At 52.1% G+C, this 16,701-nt stretch overlaps 1 protein-coding gene across 7 annotated transcripts in view; it reads left to right on the top strand.

The window, feature by feature from the left end:
• The window catches only part of sash1a (SAM and SH3 domain containing 1a), an 89,906-nt gene that overhangs the window by 45,357 nt on the left and 27,848 nt on the right, over window positions 1-16,701 (top strand). Inside the window, exon 1 of one of the 7 annotated variants that reach the window (XM_029849977.1) lies at window positions 2,261-2,423. The exons of 4 other annotated variants lie outside the window; for them this stretch is intronic. Coding sequence is in view for 2 of the 3 variants with exons in the window: in XM_029849975.1 (XP_029705835.1) it covers window positions 13,322-13,411 (90 nt within the window). In the remaining variant the exon portion in view is untranslated. Of the gene's footprint in view, window positions 1-2,260; window positions 2,424-12,850; window positions 13,412-16,701 lie in introns of those variants that run through there. 2 more of the 7 variants (XM_029849975.1, XM_029849979.1) reach the window with 2 other exon arrangements.

The following is a 16,701-nucleotide window of genomic DNA, read 5'->3' as shown; positions in this document are numbered from 1 at the left end:
AAAATTCATGAGGGCTTTTGAATTTGTGTCAGGCGCGACTGAGCCGTCAAAAACGCTTTGACGCGCTGAAAACCCCGCGTCAGGTGTGCGTGTCGAACACGGCGGCACTGGGGGGGAAGGGGGGGGGGTTATCAGATATGTGCCGCGTTGTTTAGGTTAGCCGCTGTTTTTCCACAGATTTGCGGCGTGAACACGAACCTCTGGACGCCTTTTGTTCCTGCAGCCCGAAAGAGTGATCAGAGTGAGATAAGTGCTCTTGTTCCTCGTTCCTTTGCTTCTTTGCCCATGGGGGGGGGGGGGGGGGGGGTGCTAGCGGTAAAGGTAATTGAATGGCCTATTTGTTTTCTGCTAATTGAATCTGAGGATGTTGATGATATTTTTTCTTCTTGCCCCTCTGGGCATGTGTGTGAAGCTGTGATGGAACCAGGTTGAGTTGAACCAGCGTCCCCGCCGTGGTGTCATCGCCAACTCGTGCCCGTGGTTCTGACCTTCACGCTGACCTTCACGCCGGCGCTGCGGCCTCGAGGCCCCTCCGGCAGCGGCGGCGCGACGCATTTGTGCAGAAACCTTCGCTCTTCGCTGCAGACCTGCTGCTTTCATTCACACACAGGAAATGTTGTTTCCAGCCACTTGGAGAAAGTATGCAGGCCACATTTTCTCAGCGTGGCCTCGGCTCTGCGAGTCTGCACGTCCCCCCAGGGCCTGTTTATAGATGTGGGGCCGACCGCACATTCTCCAGGGTCCCTTTTCGCATTATTTTAATAATTCCTCTGCGATGTTTATGTGAACCTCGGCGCTGCGGTCCCCCCCGTCTCTAAATGTTGTGACGGCCGCTCCAAACAGGACGCAGGTCGGCGGCGATAGTTTACAGGAAGCGTCGGCAGGTCAGTTCCAAAGATCCCTAAAATGATCTCGAGGTTGTTTGGAGAAACTCTGACAGCATTTCAACATCTTCATTGAACTTCGGTATTATTTATGAATCTGTTTTTTCGCATTTCTTGGCCAGTTTTCTTCTGTCTTTTGTCTCTTTCTATGAGATGTTTGAGCAAACTGAGGTCAGCTTATCAAACAACTGCTGCGATTTTGCCCAGAATCGCATTGTTACACTTAAATTAACCGGATATTTCTCCCACTTGCTGTAACCGCCCTCAGATTGGACAGCAGCACCAAAGCCCAGCTGGACCATTCAAGCTCTTGGCCTCTCCTCTTCGTGGTGTCATCGTGCGCAGCATTTTCCCCTCGCTGTGGTTTCATATCTGTTTGTGCACATTGTTTCTCCTCCATGTCATTCCTCTCCTATTTGTTTTTCTCCATTTCTCCTTCCTCCTCATGTGGCGTCTTATTTTAGCAGCTCTCCTCTTCTGTATCATTGCAGTAGGAAAAAAAAGAAAAGGCCAAACCTCACTGACTGACTCATTCGAATAATTGTTGCTTTTAGCTGTATCGGGTTACCTTCTTTTGGACTGCTTTTCTCCTGCGCCTCCAGTGCAGCGTGGTAATCTGGGCCACTCTTGAATTAGAGCCTTTGAGAAGAAAAGGCAGAGAAGAAAACCTCTGACATCAGAGAGGGAGAGAAAGGTTGTGAAATCTGTAATTTTCTGCTCTCCCTCTGGTACTGTGATATTTACCATTATAGACAAATCCTCTCAAGTCAACATGTTATTTGTTCTCGTCTCCGCCACATCGGTTGTCGTGCTGACAACATGGGTTGGATTCAGATGTCATGTAAACATATTGTTGTTGGAGTAAAAACCAGCAGCAAAAATCAAGTTTGCCGCCTTGCCATGAGCTCTTCCTGTTGGAGATTCATGTAAAATCCATTAATCCAATCAAACTCCCCGTTGGACGGTGTTATCAACAGAGGAGGTAAAGTTCCAGCTCGGGCATGAGACCAAAACAGATCCCCACCTCCTCAGGAAGCCAAAAGGCCATTCCAAGGTTAGCCAGGTTATCGTTGATGATTGGGGTGGAGCGCACCAGCCTTTTCACGTGTGTGGGACCTATTTTGTGTCTCCCAACACCTCCACCCACCAAACACTATTAGCTGTTAGCATTCAAATAAAGCAAAATATGGGAGAACAAATGAAAGGGGTCGTGTGAAACGTGAGACATCTGTAAGTAAAGCTGGGAAAAGAAGGGAGGAAGACACGTCGAGTTTGGGATGAGATCCCTCCCCCTGCAAAAGTCCCTGTTACTGTAGCCTATCCTATAGCCCTCCCCCTCCCTCCCTCCCTCCCTGTCCCACGCGAGCAGCAGCCCGATGACTGGACCTCTCGGCGTCTCCGCTGCTCACCCTCTGCTGCTCTCCGGCAGACATGCATTGTTCCAGACTGTCCGCGACCTGTTGCTGCCGTTCCCAAACCGTTCGCCTGCGTTAGCGCTCCGTTAAAAAGCCACGGGACGATTGGAGCCGCTGCCCTGTGGTGAGTACTGACAGCCCGGGAGGCAACATGTCATTCATTGGTGTTCCTCTGCCGGACTTTTCCATGTCCTCGCGCTTGAGTTTGGTGAATATGGATTTTTATGTGAAACATCAAACTTGTCAGTGTTGGCGAGAGAAAGGCTGCGGTAGTTTCCAGCTCTCGCCCTGTTTCTGACTCTCCCTTCTTGCTGACTCACTCTATTAACTTAATACACATGGCTCCGGGCTGTGTGTGTGCGTGGGGGGGGTTCAACACACACCATTCGGACCTTTTCTGCAATGACCTGCCATAACGTCTTGGGATATCGTGCACATTTTCATCCAGGTCTCATATGGAGCGATGGAGGGAGAGAAAAGAGGGCAAACCTGCGCTGCCATTGGTGGTCCGTCTCCCCTCTGCTGGCTGCATGAGAACAATAGTCTGACATCTGGCCAAGTCCCTTTGTAAAATAAAAAGCCAGCTTAATAGCGACTACAAATCATCAGCAAGTTCTCTGGTTTCCTTTGTTGCCAGAGTCAAAGACTCACATGCGCACGCGAGCACTCTCTCTCCCACACACACACACACACACACACATATATAAACTTTGACATCTTAAAGGGACTCGATTGTTTGGTGTTTTCAGTTGGTGTTTCTGTCCGAGAGCTTGTCCAAAGAAGTCTTGGACAATGAGGTTTGACACCGGGGAGGTGTTTTCTCTCGCTCTCTTTTACCTCCCTTTTCCTGTCCAAGCTCCCCTTCACATCTGGATTGCCCCACCAGCTGACAAGGAACAAGGGAGCGGATGGAGGGAGGAAGGGGAGGACAGGAGCAAGCTCGGGCCAGCGCTCCCTTCCTTTCCCTCGCCGCGGACCTGAACTCACACGGTGTCATTGTGTCTCCTGTAAGACAGGAAACACAAATGTTGCGTGTAGCCAGGAAACACCTTCCCGCAGTTGTGTGACGTCCACATACACAAACACACATGCCGCCAAATGCGTGCAGATGTGAGCGAGCGTGGAGCCAACTCTGCGCGGCTGCTGGTCCCAGCTGCGAGGACGTCGGCCCCGGCGTGCCAAGATTTCAGTGGGAATCTTTAGACATGGCCGCGGCTGCCAAAAACAAGATGTCTCCTCTCCTCCACATCTTGTTTCATGCTTCATCAAAGCTCCGCTTTCAAGAGAATTCATTGGCTTGGATGTGTTCTCGCTTTCCTCAGGATGAAAGTGGACATGCTTGTAGCCACCACAGCACCATGCCAACGTCGGGCAGCCGCTCCCGCGCCCGCTGCCATGGCAACAGGCATTTATTTGCATCACGGGCGCTCGGCAGAGGCACCGTCGCGGGCCCGGAGAGGCGAAAGCCTCTCCCACATCTGCTCCTCTGGAGCCACGGAGAGGGTTTGACGGGGACGCTGATGGAACGCCCGCCTTCATTTCCTCCTCTGCCTCCCAGGAATTGTTTGAGTGTGCAGTTTCTGCCACATGTGAGCGTTTCTCACCCGTCCCCGTCCATCTGCAGCTGGACCGCGTTTCTCCCTGCTGCTATTTTACTGCAGCGTTTACATCTGGCTGCTGCAAACTTCTGCCAGCATCTCTGTGTGATTTATACCGGAGCGGCGATGACATCACCAACATCAAATGAATCTCAGCATATTCAGTTCTCGTTAGCGAGCTGCTCTCTTGTTTATCTGCTGTGAGATGAGCTAACACGCTAGCCAAGCTGTGTACAATATGAGCCTGTCACCAAGCGAGGTCCAATCAGCAAGATAGCGTCATTTGGCACGAAAAATAGAAGATTGTACAGTCAGCACAATAGCCAGCGAATCGGGGCAGAGGAGCATGAACCCAGCCTGCGTGGCTAACAAAGCTCCGGTTTGTTTTGCTTAGGGACATTCAGTCAGTGGTGATGTCAATGCGGCCGGTGCAGCAATGTAAAACAGACAATTAGGAGCAAATGGAACAGCACCAGGACCAGCGAGGAAGAACCACAGAGAGACCAAATGAATGTCTCAGTGAATAGCAACGAGTGTGGTAGGAAAAGCAAAGCATTGTAGGGGAAACAGAGACGCCATTCAGAGCGCGACAATGCGCTTTATTGATCGAGCACGTCAGAGATTTTATTCAAGTGAACAAACTTTGTGTCGCAGCATACTTGCAAATGCAAAGCAAATAAGCGTCAGGAATCAGAGAGGGAGGGGAAATCATGCGGTGCAAATCGATTCATTTCACTGAAGTTCTGCCAGTTTGCTGGGACAAATGACACCGAGGTCCTGCGGGGTTGATGTGAGCAGGAATCTGCTGTGTGACCTGGAGAAACGATGCAAATGCTCCAAATGGGTTCTTGAGGAGGTTTCACTCTTTTAAAAAACGTTTTCCCGTCACTCTTCTATTCAGCCAGCCTCTTTATTTCAAAACACATTCATCTTCAGAGCAGCACTTTAAGATGATCCACTTTTTAGTGCACATCTTTCTTACAAACACTCTCTCAACACACACAAACACACACACACCCCTACTAGTACTACTATTTTTGTAAGGATGTTGACAGACTGACTACACTGCCCACCTCTTCCTTTGACCCTCACATCAAGTGCATGTCTAACCCTTAACCTAAACCCAAGTCCAACTTTAAACCTCCAAACCAAGTCTTCCTTGTAACCATCAAACAAATTTAACTATTTCAAGTTTGTGAAGACAAGCTAAAATGTCCTCATTTCGCAGGCAAAATTTGTATTGTGGTCCTCACTATGTAGCATGGATGAGAACACACACACACACATCTGTCTGGTGATTTTAATCAGATTTGTCTGTCAGTTCACACACTCTGTGAGACCGATTGCAGCAGAACAGAGGGAGTTCGGGTCAGTAGAGATGACAAATACTGCACACTTACACATAAAGATGCAGAAGTGGCTACTTTATCTTCCCTGTAGGAGTAAAACCTCCCATAATATATCTTTTTAGACATGTAACAAGGTGTTTCAGTCTCATTTTGTACAGTCTAGATTCCCTGGATAAATGTTTGTATGTGTTACAAAACATGAGGAAAATGTAGATGCAGATTCAAATAGAAAATAATTACAGCCATTTAATAAAAGCTGTTTTTAATGCAACTAGAGATTTTGAGCTTTTAAAGTAAAAACTGTTGGAACAAAGCTGAAGAAAAATCAGACGTTTGCCTCCCCAGAGAGCAGAAACTGTCCTTTTCCCTCTCCTGTGTGGAGGCTGCGTGGGCGCGTTAATGGCATCCAAAATATCACCGCACACAATCTCAGTGGATGGTTATTTCACAGCAACGCCGGATGTGCATGGTAGATTTATTTAAATGTAATGAATTCATTAATATCTTCCTATATTGTGTCCATGTGTGTGTGTGTGTGTGTGTGTGTGTGAGAGAGAGAGATATCCGATGTTATTGGGGAGAAATGAACATGATTATCGCCCCTCTGTGTGGATACAAATAGCTCTGATTGCTGTTGGCACTAGCGCCTCATTTCCCAGAATGCCTTGCACCGAATGTCCAACAGCAGGAAGGCGCAAACGCCCAGACAGGAACACATCCGACGTCGTCTTTAACAGGGAACGATGTCTGCGTTGCATCACTCTGTGTTTTATGAGTCTCGAGACGTCCACGTGGACAGGAACTCCCCCAGCGGCGTTGCCCACGGCGATGGTTTGGCGGGGATCGGTGATGTCAGGCGGTGATGTACGAGTGTTGGAGCGCGAGCGGGGTGACCTCAGAGGGGGAGGAGGAGTCCCAGAGGGCCCACGCTGTCGCGCCTCTCGCTCCTGTGACCTCCGCCGTCCGATTCTTCACAGCCGTCACAAATCACCCGGCGTGGCCAAAACCGCCGTCACGTGCACGGATATATCCGTGGAAGCGTCACGGACCAAAACAACGGGATGAATTCAACAGCAAGCCTTTGGCTGTGTTGAGGGAGCTCAGTTCTGGCGTTTGATTCTGGTTCCAGTGTCTGGACCACTGGGGGGGAGGGGGTCGGGGTCGGGGGTCTAAATGGGTTGATAGAATCTGTCTGATGTTTCGTGTTGGCAGGATAAAACAGGTGAAGAGAAACTTGCTTTGACTGGGAACGTTCATGTGGTGGCAAAAACATTCCATCTTCTTCACACGTCCCGGGCTGGCGATGTTGCTGCTCTGCCCCAGGGGGCGCTGTTGGTCCAGCACTGACTGTTGCTCCAGCTGCCCCGTTCTGGCCCATGGGTCTGTGAAACAGGAAGTGACCCCATGAAAAAGTCCATTGTGGCACTTCTGCGTGCGCTCCCTCTCCGGTCCTCATTCTCTCCGGATGCTTTGCTTCATATTCACATTTTTTACTATTTCTTTTACGTTTTTTGGAACAAACACAGACTCCAACTTTTGGACTCTCAGCTGTGACGAGTCCCAATGAACAAACAAGTGTAAATAATGGGAACTAAATGTTAATTTAAATATCTTGGATGTATTGAATGTTTTAGTTGGCTAATATGGTCCTCAAACTCCCCCCACCCATCCTTCTCTGGGACCAGTGCCAGGTTAATGTCCCCCCCCCCCACACACACACACACACACGGGCACACACAGAGGGAAATACCCCCTTTATAACCCCTAAACCCTCCTCCACATTCAATACTGGGGGCTTTTAAATGTTTGACTTGAGCGCCGAGTGCTTAACAGCCCAGATGTGTTCAGTCTGAGGTCATCAGGATCCGATGGACTCGCAGCTGTTCAGGGAAATATTCCATGAAAAGGAAACCTGGGTGTAGTCAATCAAGGAAAGGAGGAGAGGAAGAGTGTGTTTGAACGCGCACGCACCGCTTCATTCCTCTGAGATCTGATTAAACAAACGAGGTCTCAGCTTTTCCCCAGAGAACGATCCAGAACCAGTGACGTCATCACAACGGACGACTTCTTGGGCAGCTTTATTAAAAACAAAAATAGAAAAACATTTGAATTTCTCCACAATGCATTGGGCCTCTCCACCACGTATGAAGCCATCGCTGCAGAATAGAAAGAACAAGCCGAAATATTGGCACACGCACAGTTAGTGATGCTAAATTTGAGCTCTAGGATGGTGAATTTGGGCTCTTTAACTCATCCGTTACACCCCTGCTCAGGCTAACAGGCTAGCAGGTTTGTGCTGCTGCTCACTTTATCTTTGTCCGCTGTGATTTAGCACAACCTTGTGCACGCAGGTGCATCATGGGATTGAGAGAGAAAAGTGATTTGGCTGTCGCTAACTTGTGCATTTAGCTATAACAAATGAGTGACCCAAACCGGGGAACCGGGCCTCGTCTGACGCGTCCGGTCACGTTGTGAGCGCTCACGACTCACTTTTATAACCAACTCTTCAACGCCGCCGCGTAAAGAAGTTTGAGGAATTAGGAAAAACGTGCAAGCCGGTGTTTTCGTGGCTCAACGCTTCCACCGGGCTCGTAATTTTCCACTCCAAGCACAATCCGCAGGACTGAAACGAGGAGAAAATTCCTGGGAAAATGGAAGGTTACAGCGGTTGAGCTGAGCTTGCATTATCCTGGTGCGGTTTCGTTTCCTGTAGACAGAGAGTGACGGATCGAGATTGCATCCACCGAGGGGTTTTTGAGGGAACTGGACACCGGCTGGTTGTCCGTCTCTGTGGTTAATCGAGCTGTTTTTGACTTTCATTAAAAATAAAATTGAAAGTGAAGCGAGTGTTCTCTGTGCTGCTCAGAGCCAATTTGAGGTGCGTCGCCTATCTTTTGGGCCGGGTCCCTCAGCACCAGTATGGCACTGGTGCAATCCCCAACGAGCTCATTGGTTTAGTAATAAGTTGGTGTTGAAAATCCCCGAGTTCTGAGGTTTTGACATCCGTCCACAGCTGCCACTGATGTTTTCTGCAGACCAATTTTGACGGGACCGTTCATTTGCTGGCGTGCGGATGAGGCGAGGTGACGGATCATGTGTTGCGGATTGTGCGAGAGATATATGTGGGCTTCGTGAATGTTGACAGTAATTACACGAGGCCGCGCCACAGACGGGAACAAGTTATTCTAACATCTAATACATAACCAAACGTCAGCCATAAAGACATATTTGTAGACAGAAAAATGTGGCCACGTCGATTAGACTCGTGTGTGTGTGTGTGTGTGTGTGTGTGTGTGTGTGTGTGTCTCCCAGCTTTTCCAGGCTTCTAACTCAAATGTTAAAAAATCAAAAGTAGTCCCAGATTCTCGGCGTCAGGTTTCCGCTGCACCTTCACCAGCCCGAGACGGCGCATGAGAGCGTTCAGCCAAAACAGACGACCCCATAAAAGCTTCAGAGCCCGCTGGCTACTGTCTTGTTAGCATCGCAGTGCAGGGAAAAACGCTGCGTGTAAACATGCGCGTCGGTGCTCCTTAGTGTGTGTTTGGGTGATTCTGCAGCGCCGAGCTCGAACTGCAGGGGATAATTATGTGTTCCGTGCACACGTTTATTAGCAACCTCGTACTCACGCCTGCATTTTTACTGTTTGTAGCTCAGAGGCTAACATATGGCGCGGCAGCTGGCTTAACAGGATCCGCACGAGGGAAGCCTCGTGTGCCGAGGGATTTTTAGGTATCACCAGTAGGGGGCGGTGTTCTGGAGTGCTCTGAGCTTGAATGGAGAATAAACAAAAGACAAATTGCAGTTTTTGCAGGAGAAGCTATACTTTAGCACATAAATCTGTCCCGCTCCCACTTTCCTGCCCTTGCCTGTCGTGTTCCGCTGATCCTGAAGGCAGCTCGACTTGTTATTCCCTGTCGGAGCTGCTCTAAATCACCAGATCCCCTGTCAATAAACCTGGAGCAGCTCCGCGTTCCCGGCGCGGCTCCCAGCTGTGTGATGGTTGCGGAGCCCCGCTGAGCTTAGCTTAGCTGCCCACAGCGACGGATATTAGCAGCGCTAATCGCACAAATACTGACTCATCAGGCCTCAAGCCTTGGATTTCACACACACGTAGATTTGTAGTTTTTTGCTTCCTGACGCCTGTGACGCGCCCTGGCGTTGCCAGCCCACCGACGCAGCTGCCCCCCCCGTCCGTCTGTCCGTCCGTCCGTCCGTCCGTCTGTCCACCAACGCCAACACATCTCCTCTGTCTGCACCTGCCGGCTCGCACAAACACGCATTTGTATTCCGTCCCCGCGGCCTTCGCGCGAACCTGCCAGCGGCATTTCACCACAGGTGCCACTTTCCAGCGGCCATTTTTCGCCCTCGCCTTTAAAAGCGAGCGCTCGGGCATTCCACACGGCTCCGCTCATCCCGACGGCTCCAAAACAACATCTGTCCTCTCAGTCGCGGCGGATTGAGACACCCTGGAATGTCAGATCACACACTCCTTCGCTTTTCCACGCACGCTTCCACAGCTGTGACACCACGTACGGAGAATGTGGGCCGGGAATACGTGTTGTTTTCCCATTTCTTTTTGGAGCGTTTGAAACGAACCGCCCCAGACGTCGTCCGGCGTCCAACTTGCATCCACGCAGGATATCATAACCACCATTTTCCGTCTCGGAGAGCTTCGATCCGCCGACGGGAACGCCGCGTTCCGCGTCACATTTTGACACCTGCAGAAGATATTTGGTTTATTCCACGTTTATTCCCGCTCGGGAGATTTGCTCCATTTTCCTCCGCATTCCTCCGACGTCCCGATTATTTGGGTTCGGCGTTTTTGTGCCCGTCGTGCGTGGTTCGGACCTTTTATCTGATGCCTGAATGTTGCTTATTTTCACGCTCGGTTGGCGTCTTTGCTTTGAAGCCGCAGCTAAACCCTGTGCTGACGCAGGAAGTCGGTATTTCTCCATCTTGGAAGCACCGCCCACCCTATGAAAGCTAACACCTAGCGCACACAAACAGCGAGCCCTCACGATCGCTCCCTAAAAGCATTGTTTTCAGTGCAAAGACCAGCGTGTTGATTTAATTTAATGAATTGCGTCGCTGGGGGAAGGGACCAAGGAAACGGTAATTAGCTGTCATGCTAATTGAGACCGTGAGGCGACTCCCACGTTGGGCGTGCAAAGCGCGGTGAGAGAGAGAGCGCTCTGGCTGCCCATGTATCTCTGTAACAGGCACACACACACCGTCACGAGTACACATAAACACACACACGCACACGGGTGCAGACGGATGCGCCGAGAGTAACGAGAGCGCAGATCCAGATGCAGGATGCGTGGAGCGACTGTCAGGCCCCCCCGACCCGCAGAGGAAGCGGAATTAGTGGTGGAAAAATTTCAATTCTCAATGAGGATGAAAGAGCAGCAATCAAAGGCCTTTTATGATCATTTTCCCTTTGTTTTGGGGAACCTACAAAAGAATCCAGACGCTGTCTTTATCTCGCTGTTCACCAAGAGAAGACGGGAGCAGAAATATGAGCCGTGCGTGACGTGCAACATTCCCGATGCTGATTGGCTGGCCCCGAGGTGTCAGTCGACCATATTGCTAATCACCCATGTGAGCAGACTTCCTGACCCTCCTGTGGCTATTTTTACGGCCTGGGGGTCACCAACCTCCAGGAAAGGTCACTCTCACTATCAGGGGAGGTCCGGCTCTCTTGGCTTTGGCGCCACCCAGGTTCTTCTGCTGTCGTGGTCCCTCTTCAGCACCTTGGCCACGTTCTCCTTCCAAACCCTTCCCAACTACGTGCATTATGATCTATATGAAACTTGTATCATTTTTAGCCCGTGTTCCAATAAAAGTACCTGTTAAGACTTTGGTTTTTAGCTAAAAATAACTTTTGAGAGCACTTTTAAAGGTGTGAATTGGTTGGTAATGCACTTTCTGCGTCCTGCTCTACATTTTAGACCAACATTTCAGCATTTTGTGATTTAGCTGTTAGCATACAGTGAGATTAGCTTCCCCGTGTCTGGCAACATGACGCCGTGATTAAAGGTTAGTGTCAGCGGGGACGGGGAGAGCTGCCGTCTACACACACCGGCAGTGTTTGATGAGCAAACAGTGGGTCAACAGACCCCCCCCCCTCCCCATTAACAGTTTGACCTCTGTTTGTGCTGGTCCAGGTGGGGTCGCGTGTGACTGAGTGTGTGTGGAGACAGAGGTGTGTGTGGGGGGTCGCATGTAACATATTTTATTCTGAAAAAAAAAGGGGGGGGGGCAGAGGGGTGACACAAATAACACAGCACGTCCAGCGTTCGTTAACCTACGGTGGGCTGGCGCAGCGATTTCACCGCGGTGACCACGGGCACACCAGCGGCGCCGTCGCCGGCTCCCGCCGTCGCCCTGATGTTACAGATGTGAGGTCAGCAGTGCAGACCCTCCGGGGGGGCCACAACAAAGCCGCTGTTGTGCAAGCGAGAATTCCGTGTGTTTAGGCTGTAATGGAGCAGCTGCCACTCATCCAGGGCCTGGAGACCTTGTGAGCAGCGTTAGCGGATTAATCTGGGCTAACGTAAAGGAATGACTTTGATCGCGGATGCAGGAGCGGCAAACTTCTCTCTCTCCTTTCTCTTTAATTCCTGTAAAATCCTGCAGCATCAGCCTGGGCTGTATTTTGTGCTAATGCTACATTTCTACCTACAAATGGGGAGTTTTGATGCTATACTGCACAGAAATCTAAGTAGCGTTCATTTCCCAGCCCTGATTCAAAGCTGTGTGGGATCAGTGGCCGCGTTTATTCTTTGATTGTGTTAAGTTTAAATGCGATGTGTAGGCGTGTGTGGCGTCCTGGGCTTATCTGGGGCCCAGCAGGCGACGCGTCCCCTCACACTGACACGACACCAGGGAAGGCGAGCGGAACGGTGTTCCGTCTGGCTCCGTCTCTGCTTCTCCCTGGCAGCTGTCTCCGAGGACACGAAACCAGGGAAGGCTCTGGATTTCTGTACTGGCGGTGCTGACAGACGGCTCATCCACAGTGCACCGCGGCCCAATTTCATGCTAAAGCCCAACATGCTAACACTGGAGCACAGGGACTGTTGCCATTACGCTTGTGGCTATTTAAAGCCGGCATTTTGTTGTTGCATCATTGTCCAGCGCAACCCTCCGGATTTAGGATAAGCAAAGGGCAGAGTGTGTGTCACCCCCCCTTTAAACACACTTTTCCCATACGCCTGCATTGTTTCTCAGGCTTTGTGTGGAGAATGTGCTTTGTTCACAGTCGCTATTCAAGTGCGAGTGCACCGAGGTGTCGGTGGAACGCCGCGTCAGCACCACACAAAGAGAACACAATCCTGTCAGCTGTACAACTGTTGTGGCGTTTTGAACACATGTGGCTGCACGGTAGCAGCAGAAAACACCCCGGGGGGGGGGGGGGTTGGGTCACGTGGGTTCAGCCGAATCCCCGCTGTCCGAGTTTTAAAACGCAATTTAAAGTTTCTATAAATCGGAAAAAAACGCGTTGCTGAACGTGAATTTCTGGCCGTTGTGAGTCTGACGCGTGATTCCTCCTTTCTGTTGGGAGGAGTGTGCGCGTGTGCGCGTGTGCGTCTGGAGGGGGGAGGCAGCGGGTGACGCGGGGGGAGGCGCACTGTGGAGGAGTTCGCCGTGTGCTCCGGGCGTCCTCTCACTCCGAGGTTCCAATGGAAATAAGCTCACGGGATCCGGCTCCGCCGCTTTAGCTCGCTCCCCTCGACTCATCCCGGGATTCCAGCAACTTTTGTGGAAACTTTTTCGACTTTCTCCGTCCGGCGCGGCAGCAGCACCGCGGTGCTCGGACCTGTTGTCCCCCGCAACACGAGGCCGATCCCGGCCCCAGAGCAGGAGCTCCGGGCGGTGTGCGGGACGTTTGCGGGACGTTTGCGGCTCCATCGGTCAGCGTGGGGTGAGCGATGTTGGAGCGCTTCCTCGCTGCGTCAAGGGCAACTTTGTGTAGGAACGCGCTCGGCCCACGTCCCGCTCGCTGCTGCCCGTCAGGTCCCTGATCGGGTCCGGAGGGGCTCAGGTTTCTCCCGCAGAAAACAGCCTGTGACCGGATGGAAGGGGACCAGGGCGCCAGCGCGCCTCCCGACGAGCCGCGGGCCGACAGCTTCTCCCAACTGTGGAGCGACGTCATGGGGATGCTGGTGAGCTACCTGGGGGAGGGAGGTGGTGGGGGGGGGGGGGTAATAACAGGCAGGTTGACGCTCATCGCTCATGCGGACGCCGGCCTGTGCAGCCAGGTCGTCTGCGCTCCAAAACAAGCCTGAGACGCGTTTGAGCAGCCCCAACACACACACACACACACACACACACACACACACACACACACACACACACACACACACACACACACACAGTCACGTGATGTAACTGCAGAGACAAACGGAAACAGAGGTGATCCGGTATCTCGCCTGGATTCCTCCCACTGATGCTCAGACCAGAATCCAGATTGTTGCTGAGGTCTGCAAATAACCGAATTATTGATCTTTGGAAAATTCTTGGGTTGACCCTTGACCTCTGCCACGAGATATTTGACTGTAAGGTGTGTTTTTTTTTTATGAGGATATTTTTAAAGCTGTTTACTGATTTCATATTGTTGCTTCTTTTGTTGTTTCTGTGTGCGTGTGTGTGTCTGTGTGTGTGTGAGTGTGAGAGAGAGGTGGTCCTGATTGTTCTGCTGACCAAATGGTCCAGTCTTGGACAGAGGTGCTAATTGGGTTTAGTCTGGCAGTGTTGATGTGAATGGGCTGTAAATACAGGGGTGTGTGTGTGTGTGTGTGTGTGTGTGTGTGTGTGTGTAGGAAGCCTCTGACCCCTGGTGGTCAACCTGGCTCCTAGCCAGGATATTAATCCAGTCTTATTGCTCCAGTGGCAAATGTCTTCAAAGCCATTTTTATTTTTGTGTCTCTCTTCCCCCCTCTTGGAGCTGAGACACACACACACACGAGCCGGGGGATTTTATGAACTTCAGAAAACGTCCTGAACTGATCTTGACTGATATAAACAGGATTCCTCTCAGTTAACACGCTGTAACTCTGTCAAAGATCAGTATTTATTTCAGATCTGCTGACCTCAGCGTTTCTTGGCGCTCTGGTCCAACTGTTGCGTCATGTCACATGTTGGCGTGTTTGGCGTGTTGGCGTGTTTGGCGTGTTGGGTCGATGCTGTTTCAGGTCGGAACAACAAACTCCACTTTAATGATGAAACGCTGCCGGTGGCTCCACACCTCCTCCACCCCTCAGAACTCTTGCTTGAACCCAATATTCTGCATATTTTGTCGCGGTGGGGGGGGGGCTTTGGGCCGTTGCCCTGTTCAGAAGACATCCATGCCCCCCCCCAGTGATGATAACCTGCCCTTGCTATAGGTTTGTGCTCATGTGGCAACGTTAGCTGACAGTAGCAGTTAGAGCCGAGCGGCTTCACGGCCTGTTTGGGCTCTAAATCCATGCAAACACGGGCCTGCGCTGTTTCTTTCGGGGGGGGGGGGGGGTCTTTGAGGCTAACCGTGCGGAGCAGTCGTCTGCTGTGGAATGTGTTTAATAAGAAAACTCAAGTAAAGCCAGTCATTTATTTGTGGTTGAAGCCACTCGGCTAATTAAGAGTCAGAGGTGGTTTAGGAGCTCCAGTCTGTTCAGTTGGAATTTACAGATGCCTGAATGGGGCTTTGCCACCTGGGGGGCACCCCCCCCCCCCCCCCCCCACCTCTGGAGTCTTTCCGTTAAACAGGAGTCTGCTCCAGCCTCCTGGGTCGTGCTCAGACTCTGTGATGCCTGAAATAACGTTTGTTGGGTCTTTAATCAAACAGCGTCTGTCGGAGTTCTGATCAGAACTCCAGCCCATGTTCCGTCTGTCCCCCCCCCCCGGTGAAAGGGACACCTGTGAGCTGGGAAGGTCATCGTGAGCCTGAGCCGTGGGGGCGTGCGTGACGTGGCTGCGGGGAGGGTTCAGGTGTGTCGGTTGTGTCCTGAGGAAGCCCTGAAAATGGGGCGGCTGCCCCCCCACCCCCGACCCCACCCTCACCTTCCTCAGCAGCCTCCCCTGAACTCTATCCACGCTGCCTGGCTCATGGGCCAAATTTTCGGGGAACCTTCGGACAGCTGATCCCCTGCTTGGACCCCCCCCCCCCCCCTCAACCTGGCTGAATGATCCCGTGACTACGCGGCGGGTGAAAGTGACCCGGCAGCCAAAGTCCCGGCGTCACATCGGGAGCTGCTCCGGTATAAACCCACACCAACGAGGGGTCAAAGGTCAATGGTCGGGGGCCATGACGCCACTTCACGCGTTGTGCTTTATCACCAAGCTGCTACACAGCCGAGCAGAGTCGGAACAGAACCAGAATCAAGATTTAGGAATATTTTCACGCACGCTGGCGTCCGGCGGGCTGCTTGTATCCGGACCGCTGCTCCTCTGCCGCGTTTAGGGAAAGAACACGTAGCATTTGGAGGTTTGGCCGATATCCAGCGGCATGAGCGGCCACTGACGTGCACGCTCCGAGCACGCTCACATTCCTGCATGGGTGGAGCTTTTATTGCGGCCATTGTTGCTGCTGCTCGAGTCAATACAGGGAGGCGCCCCCCCCGCCCCCCCTGCTCACATCCAGGGTGGAGAAGCGGTTGCATCAGCGGGTTTAGCACGACGTTCCCGTCGTTAGCATGAAGGCAGCCGTGCGCTCTGCGGGCCACATGTGCCGCCAGATTCCTGCCCTGGACGACTCCAGATGTTTCGCCCTCTTTTCACGCCGCAGCTGCTGGATCCCACAAATCACCCGCCCCCCCCACCTCCATTTGCTAAAACTGGATCTGTGCCCCCCCCCCAATCAGATTTTCTCCCTCACCTTGGCACCGTGTAACCTCCGGTCTGGGTGATCATGGCGGGCAGAGCGTAATCCGCTCGTGCACGTGGTGCAGGCCGACAAAAACGTGACGGCAGCCGCACGTCCGTGTTCACCTCAGCTTGTGTTACATTACGGGGGGGGGGGGGGGGGGGGGTCAGGGTCAGTTGTGTCGGACCTTGGTGAGCTCATGCAGCCGGAGAACTTGAGGAATCTGAGTCATGCACAGTCACACGGGAATGTTTGTGCACGTACGGACACATGCGCGGGATCCACGCTTTACTTAGAATGACAACGCACGTGCGGCCGTGACCCGGCTGGACCCGGCGGTTGTAGCGCCCCCCCCCCCCCCCCATCGAGAAGAGTTCACGCTCGTTCTCCGGAATGTGCTCGGCAATTCCAACATCTTCTGCTCTGTGGAGGAGAGCCTGCTCCTCCTCGGGGTGGAGGGCGAGCAGGGGTGCGCGTCTGGTCCCGCTGGGAGGAAGAGGAGGAATCCCAGCCAGCCGGACTGGACTTTTTGAGATGGAACACGTGTCGGTTCTGTTCTTGCACAACCAGAGTTCAGTGTGCGGTGCTGAAGGCCTCGCTGGGACGGGTTAG

Source organism: Takifugu rubripes, chromosome 16 (assembly GCF_901000725.2).
Source record: "Takifugu rubripes chromosome 16, fTakRub1.2, whole genome shotgun sequence".
Lineage (NCBI taxonomy): Eukaryota > Metazoa > Chordata > Actinopteri > Tetraodontiformes > Tetraodontidae > Takifugu > Takifugu rubripes.
Note: the sequence above shows the minus strand (reverse complement) of the source record. Positions and strands in the feature narration are given on the sequence as shown.